Genomic DNA, 25,367 nt, shown 5'->3' with positions numbered 1-25,367 from the left:
CTTTTAAATTTATCAATAATTGATATGAATATAGTCGACATCATTGTGGTTAAATTTAAAAATTATATACTGGGTGATTATACTAACGATTCCTATATTTTAGGCCATATGTCATTTTGATTCCTAATTTTTCAATTGTGATACATTTGACTATAAATTTTGAATCTTATTTTAAATAATGACAATTGAAGATACCATTGCCCAATTGTAAGGCCAAAATCGTCAATTTCATAAAATATAAACTAATTTGACAAAAATAAAAGACAAAAAAAAAATTTGAATTTTTAAAAATTATTTCTACCGACTAAAGATAAAATTAAGTAAAATTGATAAATCTTTTACACATTTATTTATTTATTTATTTTACCAAATTAATTTTTATTATGTATTTGAATGATAATCATGTAATTGGTGGTTGTTAGGCTTTTAATGTGTAATTGATATATTTAATATATGAAATGTTTTTAGTTTTGAATTTTTTGATTTAATGGATTGGCTTAATAATGATATCAAAGTTCTCGCTATATTTGACTTTTAGAAAAATAAAACTAATTTAATGAAAATAAAAACAACCACCCATTACATGATCATCATCCAAACACGTAATAAAATTAATTTGGTAAAATAAATAAATAAATAAATGTGTAAATGATTTATTAATTTTACATAATTTTATCTTTGGTGAGTAAAAATAATTTTTAAAAGTTCAAAAATATCTTTTTGACATTTATTTTTGTCAAATTAATTTATATTTTATCCAATTGATGAGTTTGCCCTTGAAATTAATCAATGCTATCTTTAATTGTTCTTATTTGGAACAAGATTCAAAATTCAGGATCAAATGTGTTACAATTGAAAAGTTAGGGACCAAAGTGACATGAATCCCAAATTATAGGGACTGTTAGTGTAATTCGCCCAATTATACTTTAGGAATCTCAAACTTATTTTTATTTTCAAAATGGTAAGAACCAAGACTATTATACCATTTAATTCAAAGAAGATGGAGTGTTATACAACCCTTCAGAATGGGGATGTAATAATGGCCTGGCTCGGTTCATCCGAGCCTGGGCTCAGGCCGGCCCAAGAGGGCCTCGCGGGCTCCCGCTTTTTTAGCGGCCCGGCCTGGTCCATGGGCTAAAAAATGGGGCCGAAGTCCACTCATAATAGGGCCTGGGCCGCAAGTAGTCGGGCCTTTTGTTTTTTTGAAAAATAAACAATAAATACATTATCTATGTAGATTATTTATTAGGAATAAAAAATAAAAGAAAAATTATATTAGAGTATTTTAGTTAAAATTAATGAGATATTTTGTTTGGTTATGTTTCATGGCGGTATTCAGTGGCGGTATGGGGAGACACCTATTAATTATAATCTCAAAATTTTTCTTCCCCAATCAATAACAATAACATAATAATGATTTTTCGAGTTAATATTAAACATTAAAAATTAATATTCATTACAAAATGTTTTTAATTTTAAACTTTTACAATTGACCCTGATGAGTTTTCATCTTTTGAAATCTTTGCATGATAGTATCATTGTCAATGCCATAAAAAATATCTCTCTCAATGTTGACAACCAAACTATCATTTATCCATTCATCACCCATTTGGTTCCGCAACCGATTCTTCACAGTATTCATAGCTGAAAATACCATCTCAACAAGAGTAGTTGCAACAGGTAAGACTAATGCTAAAGTCAAGAGAAAATACATCAATGAATATACTTTGTCTTTTCCAGTCTCCACAACTTTTTTAGCAAGGTCGGCAATTACATTCAACACTGAGAACTCACTACTGGATAGAATATCGATAATATATGTATCAAGTTGGTCAATAAGTACCATGAGCTCCACTGAAGAAAATTCTTTGGGATAAAATTCAACAAGATGAATTAACTTTTTCCTGTCAAAACTAGAGAAAGAGTTAGATGGATTCAAATATGCCACACAAAGTAACAACTCAGTGTTCGACTTAGTTAAACAAGCATTTAGTTCTTGAATTTTCATATTTGAAACAATGTAAAACAACTCAGTGCGATAATGATATAAGTTTGTAATTCTTGAGCATTGCGTCGTTTTCTCCCTCGAGGTACAAACATATCATCAATTTGGGGAACATCAATTTTATGCTTTTCACAAAAAGACAAAATATCATCAAATAAAGATGTCCACCCACACTCTCTCATCTTTTGGAGCCGTACTTTAGAAATTTGAACTAAATTCATGGCATTAACAATATCTTGATCTTTCCTTTGTAGTGCTTGCGATAACTCACCTATAATAGCCAATATCGTTTTCATCAAATGAAGGTTGAATACAAACTCAAATGATTGAATTGAATCCAATGATACATTTGCTTCTGCTCATTGTTCTGAATTTGAACCATCTTTCGAAATCATTTCAAGCACATCAATCACTGTTAAAAACATACTAGCCAAGTTGACTAAAGTACCATAGTGTGAATCCCAACACGTATCACCAACACATTTAAGATTAGTATCTTGATTTAAGCATACCCACTAGATAGCTCTCTAGTATTAAGTGCCTCGGCAACTTTTGCAGCTTGTTTCTCCTCAACAATATCTTAACATTTACATGATGCTCCAACAACATTCACCACATTAGAAACCAAAGTGAAAATTAAAATAATTTGATTATGATTCTTTGCTACAGCTACAAATGTCAATTGCAATTGATAAGCAAAACAATAAACATAATATGCACGAGGATTCTCTTTCAGTATAAGTGTTTTAAGACCATTGAACTCACTTTGCATATTACAAGCCCCATCATATCCTTGACCCCGCAATCTAGAAATACTCAATCCAAGTCTGGAAAATAAATTTTCCACAGCTTGCTTGAGTGAGAGAGCATTCGTATTAGCAACATGCTTAATACCCAAAAACCGTTCAATCACTTGGCCTTTTTTGTCAACATATTATATTACAACTACCATTTGCTTCTTGATTGATATGTCATGGGCTTCATCAATCAAAATAGAAAAAACTGCATCACCAAGATCTCTAGTAATCACATTGATAGCTTCAAATGCCACCCCATTTACAATGTCTTTTTGAATATCAGGAGATGTCAACTTGAGATTTTGTGGAGCATTGCTTAATGCAACCACTTTGATATCTTCATTATGATTAGCAAGAAACTTGAGATGCTCAAGAAAATTTCCTTAGTTACTTGAATTTTCAGATTCATTATGCCCACAAAACCCAAGTCCTTGTCTTAGAAGAAATTTGACACAATCAACCGATGCATTCAAATGGGTTCGATACTCAATTCGAGCTTGATCAGATTGTTTGAAAAAAATTGTTTGAATATGTTTGTTTTGGTTTAACAAGTCTTGGCATTTACTCGAAACTTGATTATGTACACTATTGGGACTTTCAACATGAGTCTGAATTTTTTCTTTTTTTCTTCCAATTTGAGAAACCCTCACCAACAAAAGAATCACCACTAACTTGATCTCCAATATCGGGTTTGAAAAGATAACAACATAAAAAAAATGCTGCATCTTTTGCTACGTTATACTCCAACCAATTAGGAAATTCACTAAACCAAGCCTAATTAAATCGTTGAAGTTTTTGTCCAAATGATTTTTGTAGAAAATTATGATCATCAAGTTGACAAGGATCTTTTTGTAGATATGCCCAACGAATTTGGTCTCGATCATTAACATTATAGTCCATAATCCGAGACCGTAGTCCTAGATCTGCAGGAAGGTCTACTAAGTTGATTTCTATGCGATTTTGTTTTGCGAAAGAATAATTATCATCTTCTTCTTGAGAAAAAGATGATTCCAACTTTAATTTTCTTTTAAAATATCTTTCCATGACTGTTTGAAAAAATTAAAAATCAAAATAAAAATTTATAATCAAAATCACAAACCCATACAAATCAAAATCTCCAATTTTAATACAAATCCAAAAATTTAAATTTAGCACAAATCACAACAAATCAAAATTTCTAATTTTAGTACAAATTATAACAAATCAAAATCCCTAATTTAAATATTAATCACTGCAAATTAATATTTTTAATTTCAGCACAAACAACAACAAACCAAAATCCCTAATTTTAATATAAATTACCACCAATTAAGATTCATAATTTTAGCATATCAAGATCTCTTATTTTAACATAAATAATAACAAATCAAAAAATTTTACAAATCAAAACTTGACAAATAATAATAAATTAACACTCATAATTTTTATTTAAAAGTAAAAATAAATAAATAAAGTTACTTGTAAACAATGAAGAGAAGATATCAAGATTGTAGTGTGGTCCCAAATCTGTGTTGTGTGATTGTAATCTGGTAAATCGCGAGTCAGTAAATTGCAAAGCAACAAAGGGAGACAAAGAAGACAAAGAAAATACGAAAACACTTAACAAGTACTGTGAATAAATAAAAAAATAAAGAATTTCATACACTTTTAGGGTTTTAGCCTTGCCATAATTGGAGTTGTGTGCACTTACCAAAAAAAAAAAGGTTATGTGTCAGTGTTTGGTTGGGATTAGGATTCAAAAAAAAAAAAAAAAATGAGTGCGTGTGGTGTGTCATTGTGTTTGTATTATGTATAGAAAAAGGCACTGTGTGTAAGTGTAAGCAAGACCCCACCAAAAAAAAAAATTTTGAAAAGTCAGGAGCACGCGACCCCCCTCGCCCCAATGTACCTCCGCCACTGATGGTATTTAAATTTAATTATGTATGACTTATATTTTTTTAATTATGAACTTATAACTAAAAAAGTATGTAATTATATAATTTTTTTTCTTTCGAAATAAATAATTTTGTATATATGAAAATGAAACTTTCAATATTATAATATTAAATTAATTATATTACATTTATTGAATGAAAATTTTTTATTTCAAAATGAAATAAAATATTACAAAAATTTAAATTATTAAATAAAATAGGTGTAGATTTGTAGCGATCTCAGTTTTGCCACTTCGCTGAGTATGTCGGGGATCGAGCTGTCCAGCCAGCTCGCGGGGGTCCAGGGGGCAACGCCCCTTGGCGGATCTAAGGACAGCGCCCTGGCAGGGATCAAAATGCATTAGAAGTTGCTTGTCCGTTCGAGCAACCGTTTATGCGCTCGAGCGGAGAATGTTTGGTTTCAGAAGTTTGACCTATCTGCAAAAGTACTGAGAAAGTGTATTTGACACTCGAGCAGGGCTTTCCACGCTCGAGCGGACCATGTTATATCAGTTCGTGAATCTGATATTTCAGATCACTTTCATATATCTCTCTCTCTCTCTCTAAAAACGTTTTCCTCTCCCTTCTCTCTACATTTTCCTACGCCAAATTGGATCAAAACCTTGATTTCTCAAGATCCATTAGAGTTCTGCCATAACTTCTTCATCAAAGTTGGTTAACTTCTTGAGGGCTTTGTTATGTGTTGTGAAGATCGAGTTTCGACACTGTTGATTTTAGGGGTTCATCTCATTTCTTCTTCAAAACTTGAGGTAGGAATTTTCTTAGAGTTATATATATATTTTTGCAAGGTCTATATGATTTTCGAAATCATCTTTCGATAGCTTTGAAAATTTATTGTTGATTCAAGAAGTTAAGCAATTTTGAATGTGAGTTTGTCTTTTGTTGTTTTAAAATGATCTTATGAGTTTTGATCTTCGTTGATTGAAGAAAAGATGATTTTGAAAAGTTTTCTTTCAAAAGATTTGAGTTGTATAGTTTTGGTGAGAAAACCTAAAATTTGGAAATTTTTTAAAAGAGACTGAAAATCCATGAATTTTATTGTTGTATTTATTTTGTGTGTCAAAATAAATGAATGTTTGGAAAATTTCTTATTTATATTTATATAAATGATGAATTTTAGGGAATATGAAAATTGTTATTCATTTTAGAAATTATTGTTCAAAACATTGAAATAGTCTTGAAATGACTAATTATTGAGGATACTTGAGAAGAATGAATTGTGTTATTCCTTGGATGATGAATTGGAATAAAAGTATTTATATTCATCTTGTGTTATTGGCATAACAATTCATTTTATTACATTAAACTTTGAAAGTTGAGTTGAAAACTTGCATTAAGAAAAAAATGTTGAGAAACAAGTTTTCATGAAATAGTTTCAGGATAAATACGTTGGTAAGTCTTGACAGGTGGTATAGATGATATTGAATAAGTTGGCCTGAGAGTCCAGGGTGAAAGACTGAAAACCTGCGTGGATAGGTGTTAAGCGTTCCAGTTAATACCGGTAAAAATGACAATTTGGTAGTACTTGTATAGTCTACTTGCAAACATCGACCTAGGGATTACCAGAGTCGTATTTACCGCCCTTGAAATAAATAGTTAAGTTTTGAACAACTGAAATTGCATGACATCATTGAGCATGATGGTTTTCAAAAGATGAAAATGTGATTTATCTTCAAAAAAGGGCATAGCATGGCATGTGCATTTCATCTCTTGAGACTTATATAAAATGTATATACTTTGTTAAGGATTTTCTACTAGGCTTTATGCTCACCCTACGAAATTTTTGTGCAGGAAAAAATGTGGTGATACTGCCTAACTAAAGGCGAGGAAATGTGTGTTGAGAGTATGTGACTCTTATTTTGTTGTGACTCTGTGTGTAAGCCAAGGGCTATATGTGTGTGGGTTTGAATAACCGTTTTTTGTAACCAAGCTCAAGCCTTGGAAACTTCTAAACCCTTAGGAGTTTACTTGTTGTTAGATTAATATGTTGTTGCATGAAGAACTATTGTATCATGTAATGTAAGTTTGGAAATTTATATTCGGTTTTTTTTTAAAGAGCCATGATTGTTGTATTGTCATTTGGGCTAGAAATTTGGGGCGTTACAAGATTATTGATGATGGTAGAGCAATTGTATCACTATAGATCAAGTACATCCCAACTAGGTTGGCACCTACTAACCAACCAATCATTTGCATTATACTCCACTTCAATAATCTAATAAAAAAAATGAAATGAAATAGTAAAAAATAAATTGTTGATCAATCATTGGAGGAGACAGACATTTCAGTCGCGTTGTCCGAGGATATGTCATCCAAATCATTTTGAATTCGCTCTTTTTCACTATAATTTTGTCTTCTTGTAAGCGCACGCATATGATCTCTGAATATTATTAATGCATTAAACATTTAAGGTGAAAGCCTACTCCGGTAATTGCTCAACACCTGTCCACCTACACTAAAAGCTATTTCCGAAGCCACTGTAGAAATAAGAACAGTCAGTATATCATGGGTCACGTGAAACCACATGCCACATAGTTTCATTTTGTTTCCACCATTCCAAAATGTCAAAATCATCGAAATCATCCACTAACAGGCTTTCTAAATAACATTGTATTTCAGAACTACTTATATGTTGAGATATTCTTCTACTTTTTATTATTGAAAAAACATTTGATTTTTCGCCTCGAGATGAGACTGCTAGTGTAGTGTGTGTAGGTGTATTTACAGATACAGGTGCTCTGTATTCTTCAAATAATCTGTTGCATATTTGCATAATAGGGGCAAATTGTGTTTAATCAACGAAAATACGTTCTAAAAATTCTTATAAACCTATTTCTTTATACCTCAGATCAATTATTTTGGCTAAATCTAAAACACAAGGTAAAAGGTTAAAATATTTATCAAATTCAGCAATGATAGAGACCACTAATTTTGGAGCTCTAAAAAGACCACTAATGACATGGCACTCAATAAAAGAAGAAAAAAAATACAACACCAAGGCCAAAACATCAAATCATTCCTGGTGAGGCCCACTGCCACATCATTAGTGATAGCACTAATTAGTGCTCTCACTCATTTTCCTATCAAATTTTACTTTCGTTGAAATAATAATGATTGCATAATATTCATTACTCATATATTTTACAAAAAATTTAATTATTTTTGTTAGCATATGTAAAATAAATGGCGAAGTATAAATATATATATATATATATATAAGAAAATAATTTTGTTGAATTATCGAAAACTTTTAAAAAATCTTTATACAAGGCTACTTGGCGCCAATTAAATTCTGTGAGAGTCAGTACTCCTATTGATGCTGTTGCAAAAAATAAATCTATTGTTCTTCTTTGTTTATAAGTTATTTTTAACATATAATATGTTGAATTTCATCTACTATCTACATCTAAAATTAATTTTTTAAATGACATATTTTCTTATTGACAAATTTTTCTATATTCAGAAATTCGATTAGTAGAAGACATAATAGTAACAACTGTATTTTTTTATTACAAGTACAGAAGTCTCGTATACATGCATAGTTTCTTTAACAATCAAATTTAAATATGGACACAATAACGAATATGAAATAAATCACCATTAATAAATAATTGTAAAGTTGATTTTAAATGGACTACGGTTTGATAATAATATGCTGAATTATCTAAATTAATCGTAAATATTTTATTTTGCAAAACTCACTCATATAATACATTTCTTATTTCTACACTAACCGAATGACCAGTGTATGAAAGTTCAATTAATTTAAATGAAATAATTCTTTTATTTAATTTCTAATCATTATCAATAAAATGTAGGGATGAGCATGGTCTGGATTGATCCGGATTTGGGTAAAATCAGGACCAATCCGTTATCTATGGTTCCTAAGAAATTGGAACCAATCTAATCCATTTAAATTATGGGACCAATTCGAACCAATCCATTCAAACACGAATTGGATTGATTTAGGATCTCGGATTCACATAATTAAATAACAAAAAAATATATATAACATTTTAATTTTATAAAAATATAAATATAGCATCATATTAGTTCCACAATAGCAACATGTTTTTTCATAATAGCGACATACTATTCTAGAATTTAAACAACTATAAGAAAACTAGTTCCACCTAAGTATTTATACCATTACAAATTAAAATTATAAACTAACAAACAAAAGCAATAAAAGAAGATACTATGCGGGTTTATGTTTGGTTTAGGTTTTATATGAAATAAGAGAAGATACTATGCAGAATGGTGTATAATATAAATATAGACTATTTGTATACGGTCCGAATCGGTTTCAATCCGGAACCGATCCGTGGACTACAGATTTTTAAATTTTCAATCCGGAACCGAACCACGGATTCAAAAAACTAATCCAAATCTACCGGATTAAACTAGACTGGATTAGATTACGGATTTCACAGATTCTTTGCTCGGCCCTAATAAAATATGTAGTAATACATAGATATTCAAAACTATTATTTGACCATAAATCAGATGTTAAACAAACTCTTCCATTCAAATTTTTAAAGATGTCAAATAATTCACTTTTAACATCCTCAAATTTCTTTAAAATCCTATTTCTAGTAGTATTTCTTGAAAAACTTTGATATTGCGGTGCAAAACTTTCATAAATCATTTCGGTAAAATCAAAACTTTCATAAATCATTAGTAGCATAAGGTTGTTCTTTTTTAATAATATAATCAATAATAGAATTTTGTGCACGTATAGGATCATATAAAAATGTTTGCAAATTACCCGTTGATAAAGCCCCCTAATTACATTTGACTTCTAATATCAGGTTGTTGACTTTGTAAATGTTTGTTAACATGCCTTTTTAGATGACTAGTACCCTTGCAAATGCAGCACTAAGTAAATGTGTACAATATTTACATTTTGCTTTAAATGCAATTATACCATCAGGATTATTTATAGATATTTTTTCAAAATGTTCCCAAACAGTACTAGCTGTGCCCCTAGATGATGATCCAACTGTTCAACATATTCATGTTGCGTAGTATATGTATCAATATCGACATAAACATTAAGAATATTAAGATCTATAATAATGTAAGTAAAACAATATATAAGAATTAATAATTAATTTAAATAATATGTGATACAATGAGTAAAAAATAATAATTAATATATGTGCACAAATAAGTAGCTAATAAATTTAATTAAACTAATTAATATTACTGACTGGCGAATGTGATATAGAAATTAGTTTCTTCAGATAAAAGTTTCTTGTTGCACAATTGCAATTGTCACTCAAGGATGACATTTTAAAATTAATTGAGAGTTGAGAGAGATTGAGAGTTTAAGGGAGATTGACAGAGTTTAAGAGAAAGAGAGAGAATAATTTGTGAGATTTATTTTAGAAAATAGAGGATATTTATAGTAGTTTGAAAGAGTGAAATAAATTTATATATATATATATATTACCGTTGTAGTAAACAGTAATATGACTGTTTGAATATATATATTTTTTTCATTCATATTTATTATTGGCGGGTCATACAGGTCTTTTGGCCGGCCGACAGATATATTGGCTAGATGGACAAGTTTTGGGCCAGGAAAGGAAATTTGGCCCGGTGATCGTCCGAACGGACGACCGACCAAACGTCGGAGAGGACAATCGACGCTCCAGTTCTGTTCTACCGGTTGCAACTACTAATTTTCAAAGTTTAACTTCGCAACGACTATCTCCTGAACGGGAAGAAGAAATGTGTCATGACCCGAACCCGCCCCTATGGGTTTAGGCCATAACCGGCCAGTAATCCTGAGATTACCTACGACCTCAAATCAAACCAAACATAACTCATCAGAGTAAAGGGACCAAACGGAAGCAAAATTTTAAAACTTTGTCCATAGAGCTGTGCTTACATGGCACGCCAAAACAAACTATACATACATACATTAATAACTCAAAACAGAAATACAGTACCATAAAGTTCTGTACAGACAAGATCATCCAAAACTAAGTCAACCCGTGAAAACTATATACAGACATATACAAAGACTTCGCCAACATGACAACATAGAACAAAATGACAAAAAGGCGAAGGCGAGTCTCGTGCGTGAGACACATGGGCTGACTCTCCAAAACCCGGTTGTTCCATACAGACTTCACTGGGGCTGGGGCTGGGTTTGGACCTCTCTTGGCTCACCTACAAGGACATGAATGAGCGTGAGAGAAAACCCAGAGAACAATATCAAATAAAGAAAATACATTGGAACATTACACATCAGACGGCCTTGGGCACAATTCATTCATGTCAAACTAGCCTTCGGCCTTTTCAAACTATCATATCAAACTGGCCTTTAGGCCTTTCAAACTTTCATATCAAACTGGCCTTTAGGCCTTTCAAACTTTCATATCAGACTGACCTTTAAGCCTTTCAAACTTTCATTTCAAACTGGCCTTTAGGCTTTTCATTTCAAACTTTGTCCACCATTCAAATTATTAAACTTTATAAAACTTACATAGAAGTAAGCAATTGGACAAAAACATACTTCAGATGTGACTCACAGTGATCGGCTTGTGGATTTGCCCTGCAGCTTGACCCTACATATCACATAACACGTATGGGTTACAAATAATTCAATCCGTTCTTTAATTCACATATTCCTCTTTAGGCTTCATTCTTATCTCTTTAATTCAATTACAATGCTCAATGTATGCCTAAGAGTGCTTAGAAGTGAAAGGGAACGGAAAACATAACACATAATGCATTTTCAAAATTTCAGAAAACAAGGTCCTCGCTCGAGCGTGGACTTCCCCGCTCGAGCGGACCCTTAAGGCCTGCAAAAGTGCTGGTTATGCCGAATTTACGCTCGAGCGGAAGGCCTCTCTACATGGCTCCCCGCTCGAGCGTGAACTTCCCCGCTCAAGCGGGTGTCATGTTTGCAAAATATGCTGGGAGCACGAATTTCACGCTCGAGCGGCGGTTTCCCTGCTCGAGCGGACATCAAATTTTCTGGGTTTTCCAACTAAGTTCTTGAGCTCAAATCTAGCATTCAAACCAATCCAACTTACGTTTTATGGCTCAAACTTCAAATATATTGATGCTAACATGATACCAACATCAAATTACAACATTTTGAAGGTCAATTCCATAAATCAAACACATGCATGGCTCATTTTCCACCAAATTCATTACCAACATTACAATTTCATGTCTTCAACACTTACACCTTTGTGAATGGCACATGCATGTGACATATAACCCTCATTCTCAACTTATGTGATGAAGAGATGGTCAAGAGTATGATCTTCAACTAAAAACTTACATGGATCAAACATTTGGTGCTCAAACATGCAAATTCAAAGTAATTACATACATGCATGCCTCTATTGCCTTTAAATTCACCAAAACCAACTCAATACATGCTCTTTCTCATCATTCAACTTTGAATCTACAAAATACAAATTAAAATTCATGAGTCAAGGGTTGATCACTCACCTAAGAGCTTCAAACACCCAAGCTCTAGTCAATTCTTGAGTTAAATCTTCAAATTCCCAAACCTTGAGCCAAGATTACACAATTCTCTCACTTTCTCTCTCTATACCCGACCCTCTCTCTATTCTAAGGCACAAATCTAATTTTTGAGCTCAAATGAGGGAATTGAGTGTAGTGCCCTTCTTTACATAAATTCCACTAATGCCAATTTTTAATATTAAATAACTTGAGCATTATGACATCAATTAAATCTAATAAAATTGATCCGAATCAATTTTCAATTAAATTTCACCGTAGGCTCTAAAAATTATGTCAATCACAATGGCGTAATCAATTTCGGGTTCTGTGGCCGATAAGGCCATCAATTTAATTTCCAAAGCAGATAATCAAACAGATATTCCTACGGTGAACAGATAGAAATTCAAAATCACATATTTTCACATAATGGCACACAAAATCATATTAAACACATAATCATGCTCATATTAAGGACTAATTAATATATTACGGAATAGGGATATCACAGTCTTCCCCCCTTTAGGAAGTTTGGTCTTCCAAACTTATTTTACCTTCGTCGGGAAATAAATGTGGATAGCGTAGTCGCATTTCCTCCTCTTTTTCCCATGTAGCATCCGTCCCATAATGTTCTTTCCATTCCACTTTTACCATTGGGATGGACTTGCTTCTCAGTTGTTTCACTTGTCGATCAACAATTCGTTCCGGCCATTCGGCATATTCCATATTTTCATCAATAGCTACCCGGTGATAATCAATCACATGGAACGGGTCTCGGAGGTAACCCTTCAACATCGACACATGAAACACGTTATGGATCTGTTCGAATCCCGGTGGCAAAACAACTCTACAGGCAACTGGACCAAGTCTTTCCAAAATCTGAAACGGCCCGATGTAACGGGGCGACAACTTGTCTTTCTTCCCAAACCTAACTTGGCCTTTCATTGGGGACACACGAATAAACACATAGTCACCGACCTCATACTCAAGAGGTCTTCTTCGAACATCTGCATAATTCTTTTGTCGATCCTGAGCTGTTTTAAGCCTTTGCCGAATAGATTTGATTTTCTCATAAGTGTCTTGCACAATTTCAGGCCCAAGTAAAGCTCTATCCCCGACTTCTGTCCAACAAATAAGTGATCTACACCCTCTACCATACAAAGCCTCGTATGGTGCCATACCGATGCTGGAGTGGAAGCTATTATTGTATGCAAATTCTACAAGTGGCAAATAGTCTTCCCAACTCCCTTGAAAATCTAAAGCACACATTCGAAGCATATCTTCCGAAGTCTGTATTGTTCGTTCTGATTGCCCATCTGTCTGTGGGTGGAATGTAGTACTGAACCTTAGTTCTGTCCCCATAGCTTCCTGCAAACTTTTCCACAATCTAGATACAAATTTCGGATCTTTATCCGACACAATAGATACCGGAACTCCGTGTAAATAGACAATCTCATCAACATATATGGTAGCTAATCTATAAGCATTAAACGTAGTTCTAACAGGTAGAAAATGTGCAGATTTAGTCAGTCTATAAACTACAACCCAAATAGAATCCATACCTCGAGGAGTCCGAGGTAGGCCAACAACAAAATCCATAGTCACATGTTCCCACTTCCATTCAGGAATAGGGAGATGTTGCAGTAGACCGCCTGGTTTCCGATGTTCAGCTTTAACTTGCTGACACTGAAGACATTTGGACACATATTCTGCAATCTCCTTCTTCATTTTAGGCCACCAGTAGGTTTGTTTCAAATCCCGATACATCTTATTATTGCCCGAATGTATAGCAAACACTGATTTGTGGGCTTCATCTAAAATCCTCTTTTTCAGTTCCGGTACATCTGGGACACACGTTCTGTTTTGAAATTTCAACACTTCATTTTCAATACTGAACTCTGCCTTCAGACTTGCCTCAAATTCATCGATCACCTTCTTGAGGAATTCATCCTCTTTCTGTTTTCGTTTGATTTTATCAATGATTGCCAGCTCGGCTGTAATAGTGGCTATTAATCTATCCTGTTCACACATTATCACTTCAATTTCAGACTTCTCAAAATCTTGCAAGATCTCTTTCTGTTCAGTAAGCAAACAAGCCATACTCCCCGTTGATTTTCTGCTCAAGGCATCAGCAACTGTGTTAGCTTTCCCGGGGTGATACTGAATCTCTAAATCATAATCCTTTATTAATTCCAGCCATCTCCTCTATCGCATATTCAACTCCTTCTGCGTGAAGAAGTATTTCAAACTTTTGTGATCCATATAGACTTCACACTTTGCTCCATACAGATAATGCCGCCAGATTTTCAAAGCAAAAACAATCGCGGCCAATTCTATGTCATGTGTTGGATAATTCTTCTTATGTGGCCTCAACTGTCGGGAGGCATAAGAAATAACCTTTCCGTTCTGCATTAACACACAACCCAAACCTTTATAAGACGCATCACTGAAAATTACAAAATTTTTCGTACCTGATGGTAGTGTTAAAATCGGTGCATTGGTCAATCTTGTTTTCAATTCATGAAAGGCTGATTCTCTTTCATCGTTCCACTCAAAAGGTTGCCCTTTGCGTGTCAGTTGGGTAAGAGGCACAGCTATTTTTAAAAAATCTTTCACAAACCTCCTGTAGTACCCAGCTAAACCCATAAAATTGCAGACTTCTGTTACATTGGTTAGTGCAGTCCAATTCACAATTGCCTCTATTTTTTGCGAGTCCACTGAAATCCCTTCCTTGTTGATCGCATGCCCTAAGAAAACAACTTCATCCAACCAAAACTCACATTTCTTTAGTTTAGCAAACAATTTCCTTTCCCTAAGTATTTGCAGGACAGTTCTCAAATGTTGTTCATATTCAAGTCTATCTTTAGAGTATATCAAAATGTCATCAATAAAAACCACAACAAATTCGTCAAGGTAGGTTTTAAAAATTCGGTTCGTTAGGTCCATAAATGCTGCCGAAGCATTGGTCACTTCAAATGGCATAACAAGAAACTCAAAATGTCCATACCTCGTTCTGAATGCAGTTTTCTCAACATCTTCCGCTTTTATCTTCAACTGATGATACCCGGATCTCAAATCAATCTTGGAAAACACTTGTGATCCCTGCAACTGGTCAAACAGGTCATCAATACAGGGTAAGGGATATTTATTCTTTATCGTTACCTTGTTCAATTCCCGATAGTCGATACACAAGCGTAGGGTTCCATCTTTCTTTTTCACAAACAACACGGGTGCACCCCATGGTGAAGTGCTAGGTCTGATAAATCCTTTGTCAAGTAGGTCTTGTAATTGTTCTTTCAATTCTTTCATTTCAGCTGTAGCCTTTCTGTAGGGAGTTTTAGAAATAGGCTGGGTGCCTGATACAGTTTCAATAGTGAATTTTATCTCCCTGTCCATCAATTTCCCTGGTAGTTCATTTGGAAACACATCTGGAAATTCTCTAACAATAGGGATATCATTCAATTCAGCATTTACAGATTGTTCAAACAACACATAGCACAAATAACCCTGACACCCTTTCCTGATCAATTTGCATGCTTTCATTGCAGATATCAAATAAGGTGGAGGCACTACCCCGTTACCCACAAACACAATTTCTTCTTGTTCTGGTGGTCTAAACACAACCCGTTTTGTCACACAGTCAATGGTGGCACAATATTTAGTTAATCAGTCCATGCCCAGAATTATGTAAAAGTGCCTAAAGTTCAAGGGTAACAAGTCCACATATAGAATGGCGTTTCCAATTCGCATGTCACAAAAACGATAGATAGATTCACACAATACCGATTCCCCAGATGGAGCAGACACACATAGTAGATATGACAATAATTCTAGAGGTCTACTCAGTCTAGATGCAAATGCACATGTTACAAATGAGTGTGTTGATCCAGAGTCAATTAACACAAAAGCATCCTGATTACATATAGAAATGGTACCTGAGATAATTGCGTTAGCATTCCGGGTATCGCCCGGAATAAGCGCAAAAACTCTCCCTTGTCTCACGGTATCTCCGGCAGGAGTAGATCTCGTAGCATTTCCTGGTTTTGGGACAGACGCTGTCAAACTAGTAGCAAATTTTTCAATGTTCTGTTTGTAATCTCGAGCCATATGCCCTTGTTTCCCACATTTGAAACAGGCTCCTGACACACAGTAACAAACTCCACGATGCCTTTTGCTACAAATATTGCACATGGGAGATGTGTCTTGGGAAGAATTCGAAGTATTTGAGGAGCCCGTATTCTGCTTTTTCAAAAATTTATTCTTCGAAAAGAGGCCTTGCCTTTTGTTGCCTTTCCATTCTGTTGTTGGCTTAGCCTATCTGGCTATGTTAGCCTCTGATATTATAGCTGTTAAAATCCACCTACTCTCCACCTACTTCACCCACTTAAACCTACTCCACTAAACCTAACCCACTACACCACTACCACCTCACCTACTCTACTAAACCTAACCCACTACACCACTACCACCTCACCTACTCCACTAAACCTAACCCACTACACCACTACCACCTCCACTTCACCTACTCCTTACCTACTACACACTCACCCTCTTCTATATATAGGAATCATGAATCATTGTAATAGAAATCAAAATATCAATCAATAATACAATTCTCTATTTCTCTTTATAGATTAAATTTTCTACATGGTATCAGAGCAAGGCTAAGCACTTAGTATTTTTCGCTTCACCGGCGGGCGGCAACCTCGCCTTGGCCGCCCGCCGGACCTCAACCTAATCTGCTAGAATTTTCTACACATACCTTGAAATTTCTTCGAGTCCACCACCACTGCCCCTCCTCTCACTGTTGTCCTCCCATACACCACCGTCTCGGTCGTCTTCATCTACAATGTTGCAGTGAAGGATCTCAAGCGTGGTTTTGTTGCATCCAACTCAAAGGATGATCCAGCCAAGGAAGCTGCAAATTTCACCTCCCAGGTTATTATTATGAATCACCCAGGTCAGATTGGTAATGGGTATGCTCCAGTTCTTGACTGCCACACCTCCCACATTGCTGTCAAGTTTGCTGAGATTGATCGTCGATCTGGCAAGGAGATTGAGAAGGAGCCCAAGTTCTTCCGTGAACATGCTCTCCTTCCTTTTACTCTTGGAGTGAGGCAGATGATTTGCTGCTGTAACAAGATGGATGCTACCACTCCTAAGTACTCAAAAGCAAGGTATGATGAAATTGTGCAGGAAGTCTCTTCCTATCTGAAGAAGGTTGGTTACAACCCTGACAAAATTCCTTTTGTCCCCATCTCTGGTTTTGAGGGTGACAACATGATTGAGAGGTCCACCAACCTCGATATGATTACACAGCCCAAGAGGCCATCAGACAAGCCTCCTCTTCTCCACATTCTTGATAACACCAACAGCAACAGTTTGACGCATTTATTAGAGAAAAGGTCCAAAGGCAGCTCCTGTCAAAGCTGATGCTCAGTAGGCTGTACCACCTATTGAAGTGCCAGCACTATCCTTGCACATGGGGGGCACCCACTCATTTCTTTATTATATATATATATATATATATATATATATATCTCTTTTTATTATATTATATTAAAAAAAAAAAAAATATCTTCATCTCTCCTCCGTTTGATTTCCAACTCCATTATTTTTATTTTTATTTATTTTCTCCAAACCACTTTCCTTATTTCCTCCATCTTTCATTTTTTGATTTCAAATATATTTTTATTATTTTTTCTTTATTTTTCTTTCACATTCTTTTTAATCTTTTTTCCAATTCCCTTCATACCATATAGCTTTGCACACCAAATCATATTTTATTCATCTCAGGGATCAACCCCGATCACAATTTTACACAAAAAAAAAAAAAAAAAAAAAAAAAAAAAAAACCAACAAACAAACAAACCACCACAACACACCCGCACCCACAGTGGGATTTTTCTTCTCTACTCTGCTGCAGGTCTCTTCTTCTTGCTTTTCTCTTGGGTGTCCCTTACCGGCGCTGCCTCCATACTACCCACTCCACCGAGCACGTTCACTCCACCCTGCTCCTCCACTACAGCATATGGTGGACCTCCAAATCGGAACATCACGGTAGCCTTCCGCTTCAGCTCCTTGTTTTCCGCCTTCAGCACACTTATCTCTGCTCGCGCATCCTTATACATGCGCTGGAGCAGAGCCAATTGGCCGTTTAAATGCTGCACCTCATTTGTCCTACTCTGCAGCCGGTGCGACAAGTTTGTGACTGCCGTCATCGTCTCCACACAGGACTTCAAAGTATACTGATTGGCTTCAATGTCAGTTTGCACTGCCATTTTTTGCTCAACAGACCGCATAGGAAAGTTCAACGGAGCAAACCCTGGGGCGCTTGGTTGAGGTTCACTGGCCCCCGCACCAGTTATCTCTCTTGTTGACTCGTTAAGGTCTGGAAAGAGAGTGAGCAGACTACGGGAAGACGAAGCCATTTTCTGGACAACAGAGTGTTACAGAGTGTCTCTCTCAGAAATCTCTCTCAGAAAACAGAGTGTTACAGAGTATCTCTCTCAGAAATCTCTCTCAGACAACAGAGTGTTACAGAGTATCTCTCTCAGAAAACAGAGTGTTACAGAGTATCTCTCTCAGAAATCTCTCTCAGAAAACGAAGAGTTTTTCAGAGTTTTTCTAGCAGGTTTTTGTCTCTGCTTCCAAGCCTCAGCCTCCGCTTCGGTTTATAAAGACCATGACAAAGAGGCCGACACGCGTTCTGTCGATCACGTGCATCGCCGCGTGTCTGGCGCACCTTTTGATGGCACGCCTTTTTATGGATTGGGCACGCCTTTTGATGGCACGCCTTTTGAAAACATGGGCACGCCTTTTGATGGCACGCCTTTTTATGGATTGGGCACGCCTTTTGATGGCACGCCTTTTGAAAGATTGGGAACACCTTTTGAGGGTGCGACTTTTTAGGGGTCCGACAAGACTCTGTAAACTGTCCCGATATTGATTCCGGTTAGTTTCTACAAGGGTCCGACAAGACTCTGTAAACTGTCCCGACATTGATTCCGGTTAGCTCCTTTATGGGTCCAACAAGACTCTGTAAACTGTCCCGACATTGATTCCGGTTAGCTCCTTTATGGGTCCAACAAGACTCTGTAAACTGTCCCGACATAGATTCCGGTTAGTTTCTACAAGGGTCCGACAAGACTCTGTAAACTGTCCCGACATTGATTCCGGTTAGTTTCTACAAGGGTCCAGCAAGACTCCGTAAACTGTCACAACAACTGTCACCACATTGTCTGCTACAACGGTCCGACATGACCCCATAAACTGTCTTCTACATCGGTCTGACACCACCATACAGTGTCCTCTACCACGTTATGACACCCCCATACAGTGTCATCTACAACGTTATGACACCACCATACTGTGTCCTCTACAACGTTATGACACCACCATACAGTGTCTTCCCCAATGGTCTGACACGACCATACAGTGTCACCTATCCTCTTTTATTTTTATGTATTTTCTTGTTTTGTTACTCTCTCCAAACTCAAGTTGGTTAGTTCCTATCCCCCTTGAGTTTGCGGGGGGCTGTTAAAATCCACCTACTCTCCACCTACTTCACTCACTTAAACCTACTCCACTAAACCTAACCCACTACACCACTACCACCTCACCTACTCTACTAAACCTAACCCACTACACCACTACCACCTCACCTACTCCACTAAACCTAACCCACTACACCACTACCACCTCCACTTCACCTACTCCTTACCTACTACACACTCACCCTCTTCTATATATAGGAATCATGAATCATTGTAATAGAAATCAAAATATCAATCAATAATACAATTCTCTATTTCTCTTTATAGATTAAATTTTCTACAATAGCCCTGTCTAGCACCCCGATGTAGGTTTCTAGCTTCAAGACATTCACCATCTTCTTGCTTCGTCTTCTAGCATAAAGGTGGCTAGAAGCACTTTCTGTGTCTCCGAACACAGGAACACTTCAAACAGTTTTTCGATGCCGAGGACCCACGCTTCAGCTTTCAAAGGATCTAATCCACCATGGAACTGTGGTGGTTTCATTTTCTTGAACTCTTTGGTGAGAGCTATGATTCGATCATCATTCTGATTATCTGGCGCATGAGGTGCCGGAGGCGGAGGTGGAGGATGTGGCTGTTGCCACTGTTGCTGCCATTCCTGTTGTTGCCTCAATGTCTCTGCCATTTCCTGAATCAGTCTTTCCATTCTATCCAGTCTGGCAGTAGAAGATTCCTCTATCTCATCACCTCTTATTCTCACCATCTAATTAAACTTGCATTATACTTTATACAAAGGATACACAGGTATGCATATACTAAAGAGCATACATAATCAAATAATTTGAAATGCAAGCAGTTCACAAACTTATAACATATAGTTGTTCACATTTAACAGTTAAGCGTATTCTTGATGCTTTCAGATTCATACTTATCACATGAATGCATCCTAGATCTTTTCTAGACGCTTATTTCTCTTTTGAACAAGTGTGTGCATTATTAACTCGTGCTCTGATACCACTCTGTCATGACCCGAATCCGCCTATATGGGTTTAGGCCATAACCGGCCAGTAATCCTGAGATTGCCTACGGCCTCAAATCAAACAAAACATAACTCATCAGAGTAAAAGGGCCAAACGGAAGCAAAATTTTAAAACTTTGTCCATAGAGCTGTGCTTACATGGCACGCCAAAACAAACTATACATACATACATTAATAACTCACAACAGAAATACAGTATCATAAAGTTCTGTACAAACAGGATCATCCAAAACTAAGTCAACCTGTGAAAACTATATACAGACATATACAAAGACTTCGCCAACATGACAACATAGAACAAAATGACAAAAAGGCAAAGGTGAGTCTCGTGCGTGAGACATATGGGCTGACTCTCCAAAACCCGGTTGTTCTATATAGACTTCACTGGGGCTGGGGCTGGACCTCTCTTGGCTCACCTACAAGGACATGAATGAGCGTAAGCGAAAGCCCAGTGAATAATATCAAATAAAGAAAATACATTGGAACATTACACATCAGACGGCCTTGGGCCCAATTCATTCATGTCAAACTGGCCTTCGGCCTTTTCAAACTTTCATATCAAACTGGCCTTTAGGCCTTTCAAACTTTCATATCAGACTGGCCTTTAGGCCTTTTAAACTTTCATATCAGACTGACCTTTAGGCCTTTCAAACTTTCATTTCAAACTGGCCTTTAGGCCTTTCATTTCAAACTTTGTCCACCATTCAAATTATTGAACTTTACAAAACTTACATAGAAGTAAGCAATTGGACAAAAACATACTTCAGATGTTACTCACAGTGATTGGCTTGTGGATTTGCCCTGCAGCTTGACCCTACATATCACATAACACGTATGGGTTACAAATAATTCAATCCATTCTTTAATTCACATATTCCTCTTTAGGCTTCATTCTTATCTCTTTAATTCAATTACAATGCTCAATGTATGCCTAAGAGTGCTTAGAAGTGAAAGGGAACGGAAAACAGAACACAGAATGTATTTTCAAAATTTCAGAAAACAGGGTCCCCGCTCGAGCGTGGACTTCCCCACTCGAGCGGACCCTTAAGGCCTGCAAAAGTGCTGGTTATGCCGAATTTATGCTCGAGCGGAAGGCCTCTCTACATGGCTCCCCGCTCGAGCGAGTGTCATGTCTGCAAAATATGCTGGGAGCAGGAATTTCACGATCGAGCGGCGGTTTCCCCGCTCGAGCGGACATCAAATTTTCTGGGTTTTCCAGCTAAGTTCTTGAGCTCAAATCCAGCATTCAAACCAATCCAACTTACGTTTTATGGCTCAAACTTCAAATATATTGATGCTAACATGATACCAACATCAAATTACAACATTCTGAAGGTCAATTCCATAAATCAAACACATGCATGGCTCATTTTCCACCAAATTCATTACCAACATTACAATTTCATGTCTTCAACACTTACACCTTTGTGAATGGCACATGCATGTGACATATAACCCTCATTCTCAACTTATGTGATGAAGAGATGGTCAAGAGCATGATCTTCAACTAAAAACTTACATGGATCAAACATTTGGTGCTCAAACATGCAAATTCAAAGTAATTACATACATGCATGCCTCTATTACCTTTAAATTCACCAAAACCAACTCAATACATGCTCTTTCTCATCGTTCAACTTTGAATCTACAAAATACAAATTAAAATTCATGAGTCAAGGGTTGATCACTCACCTAAGAGCTTCAAACACTCAAGCTCTAGTCAATTCTTGAGTTAAATCTTCAAATTCCCAAACCTTGAGCCAAGATTACACAATTCTCTCCCTTTCTCTCTCTATAGCCGACCCTCTCTCTATTCTAAGGCACAAATCTGATTTTTGAGCTCAAATGAGGGAATTGAGTGCAGTGCCCTTCTTTACATAAATTCCACTAATGCCAATTTTTAATATTAAATAACTTGAGCATTATGACATCAATTAAATCTAATAAAATTAATCCGAATCAATTTTCAATTAAATTTCGCCGTAGGCTCTAAAAATTATGCCAATCACAATGGCGTAATCAATTTCGGGTTCTGTGGCTGATAAGGCCATCAATTTAATTTTCAAAGCAGATAATCAAACAGATATTCCTACAGTGAATAGATAGAAATTCAAAACCACATATTTTTACATAATGGCACACAAAATTATGTTAAACACATAATCATGCTCATATTAAGGACTAATTAACATATTACGGAACAGGAATATCACAAAATGGGCCATGCCAAACTGAACAAAGCACTAAGCTCTGTTATACATACAGAGAAACAGAGCTTTTGTTTGCACTGCCATATTTATATGATATTATTTGTGATAATTATTTGATTTTCTTACTGTTCTAATTGGTGTATTAGTTTGTAATTTTTATTGGGGATTATTTATTTTAATTTGTGTAAATCTAATTCACCCTGCTCTTAGGTTGCTTTTTGGATAACATGGTGAAATATATATATATATATATATTATTTTTCATTCATTGTAAGGAAATGACATTGACTGTTTTGTTATTTTGTTTTTATTTTATTTTTTTGTTTTGCAAGATCAATCTTTTATTTATATTTTTTAATAATTTAACTATTACAAGTTGCTTTTTATTTTTATTTTTTGAAATTTGACCATCGGGTGGGTTGGGCCGGGTTGCCAGTAGGGCTTGAAATTTTTTGGGTTGGGCCGGGCCTCAAATGAAGGGCCCAGGCCCAAGGTACTGGGTTGGGCTCAAGCTCGGGCTCAGTCCCAGGCCTAGTCGGGTCCAACTCGGGCCTCTGGCGGGTTTCGGGCCCGCCTACGAGTCTTAGGCCATTTTTACACCCCTACTTCGGAATTAGTGTTTTACAATTCTCTATTTTGGATATGTATTTAGTTAGCTTCTCGCTTTCTTTATTGTGTTGTTTGTTGGGTTTTGCACATGACTGCACTTGTTTTTAGGTGTCAACTTAGTTGGAATTTCTGATCAAAAAACAAAAAACGCCTAGCTGCGATTCATCTATCAAGTGGTGATGCATATCTCTTTCAAATCTTTTTTATCTCTTCCCTCATCTAAATAAAATTTTCTTTGTTGATCAAAAAAAAAAATGAGAATAAATTACAGAAAATGCAATGAATGACTAAGATTAAACTCAGTTATGGTGGGATCCACATTTAAAAACAAATCTCAACTTATCAATATATTTTTTATGATTTATTTTGTGTTTTTATTATGCATTATCAATTGTTTTGAGAGAATATATATATATATATATATATATATATGTGTGTGTGTGTGTGTGTGTGTCAGTAGTGTTACATTTAGGGGTTATTTGGGATGTCCTAAATAAGTATACTTTTTGAATTTTTAGACTAAAAAGTTGAGAAAAAAAATATGATTGTTTGGATTAACTTTTTTAATTTTTTACGAAAAAATGTGTATTAAAAATATATAAATTAGTGTGTAAAAGAAGATAAGTACAATAGGCAGTAGGCCCGTCTGGGGGAGTGAATTGATGATAAGAAATGATTGCCTACTTTTCGAGCATTGCATTGGACGGTGTTGTTCGGTCCGTAGGGGCCATCACGAGTCCCGTTTTGATAATCTGAACCGTTCAACGTGTAGAACTCGTCGAGTAGTATATACTTTAAAATTCACGTTGATTGGATATCGATAGCTATCTGATCAGATTAGTTTTTTTTCAGCCATTAACAATAACACCATCCATTTTTTCATACAAAACTGATTTAATAATGCAGATAGCAATATCCGATCAACGTGATTTTTCAGATGTATAGTACTCGACGAGTTCTATATATTGAACGGTTCAAATTATCAAAACCGGACCTGTAATGAGCCCCCACGGGCCGAACAACACTGTGTTATTTGTGCACCCCGCCTATGCAATTTTTCCAAATCATTTCAGCAACTCAGCAACAGTCTATGGGACGGTTTGGATTGTGATGCAATAATTTGTGTGTAAATTTATTTTTTTTGTTGTGAATAGTGATAACTTTTAAATTTTTTTAATAATTTTTTAGCTTTTTGAATTTTTTTGGATATTCCAAACCAACCCTTATACAATTTATTTGTTTCATAATCTCCTTAATGAGATGATAAAATAAAATATATGTAAAGAGAATTTGAAAAAATATTTAAATATGTGTTGACTTTTTAAAATTTGTTTGACACATCATTCGGAGGGATTTAGGAGAAAAAAATTATGGGAATGAATGATATGTGTATATGGCTTAAGTCACTCTCTTATTGTTATGATGATTAATTTGTATAAAACAATAATAGAAGCTTACGTACACATGAAGCAGAAGACATGATGGCCATCAATAAATGTCAAAGTTTGAAAGACCTGCATAGGCATGCATGCAGCTATATGTAATGTATACATAACATGGCAATAATTTTCCCCTAACTCATCAAATGCTGCTGATGACTTTTTTGAGAGAGAGAGAGAGAGAGAGAGAGAACTGATCTCTGATCAATGCCATTGAAAGATTAGATGGTCATCAAGAGAAGAAGAAGAAGAAAAAGAGACTTCTTGGATTTGGCTTGGGAAACTGGATGATGCAGAGCGAGAGAGAGAGAGAGAGAGAGAGAGAGAGAGAGAGTGTGAGTGATATGGAA

The 25,367-nt window shown here is 35.6% G+C and overlaps 1 protein-coding gene, 1 long non-coding RNA gene and 1 pseudogene across 2 annotated transcripts; 1 reads left to right on the top strand and 2 right to left on the bottom strand.

Annotated features, from left to right (window-relative positions):
• Positions 1-1,483: 1,483 nt before the first annotated feature.
• Positions 1,484-16,331, bottom strand: LOC114319683 (uncharacterized). The gene is made up of 6 exons (XM_082911611.1): positions 16,160-16,331; positions 2,955-3,139; positions 2,771-2,858; positions 2,597-2,674; positions 2,099-2,276; positions 1,484-1,904 (listed from the first exon to the last, which is right to left on the bottom strand). Exons 1-6 carry the CDS (start codon positions 16,329-16,331, stop codon positions 1,484-1,486), a joined length of 1,122 nt encoding a protein of 373 aa, XP_082767737.1.
• Positions 16,332-16,999: 668 nt separating this feature from the next.
• On the top strand, positions 17,000-17,728 carry LOC145820140 (elongation factor 1-alpha pseudogene; annotated as a pseudogene).
• A 248-nt stretch (positions 17,729-17,976) lies between these two features.
• Positions 17,977-20,040, bottom strand: LOC145820141 (uncharacterized). Its single transcript, XR_014361176.1, has 2 exons — positions 19,889-20,040; positions 17,977-19,846 (listed from the first exon to the last, which is right to left on the bottom strand). It is a non-coding gene; the product is annotated as an uncharacterized LOC145820141 (long non-coding RNA).
• Between the last annotated feature and the right edge of the window lie 5,327 nt (positions 20,041-25,367).

This window comes from Camellia sinensis, chromosome 2, assembly GCF_055761805.1.
Source record: "Camellia sinensis isolate YWXY chromosome 2, ASM5576180v1, whole genome shotgun sequence".
Classification (NCBI taxonomy): Eukaryota; Viridiplantae; Streptophyta; class Magnoliopsida; order Ericales; family Theaceae; genus Camellia; species Camellia sinensis.
This window is presented reverse-complemented; position numbering and strand designations above follow the sequence as displayed.

Coding starts and splice junctions, on each gene's coding strand:
- LOC114319683 (XM_082911611.1), bottom strand. CDS start 16,331: ATGGCTCGAGATTACAAACAGAACATTGAAAAATTTGCTACTAGTTTG. Junction 2,859..2,954: donor TATCAATCAAGAAGCAAATG/GTAGTTGTAATA, acceptor CTCTCACTCAAG/CAAGCTGTGGAAAATTTATT. Junction 2,675..2,770: donor TGGGGCTTGTAATATGCAAA/GTGAGTTCAATG, acceptor TGACATTTGTAG/CTGTAGCAAAGAATCATAAT.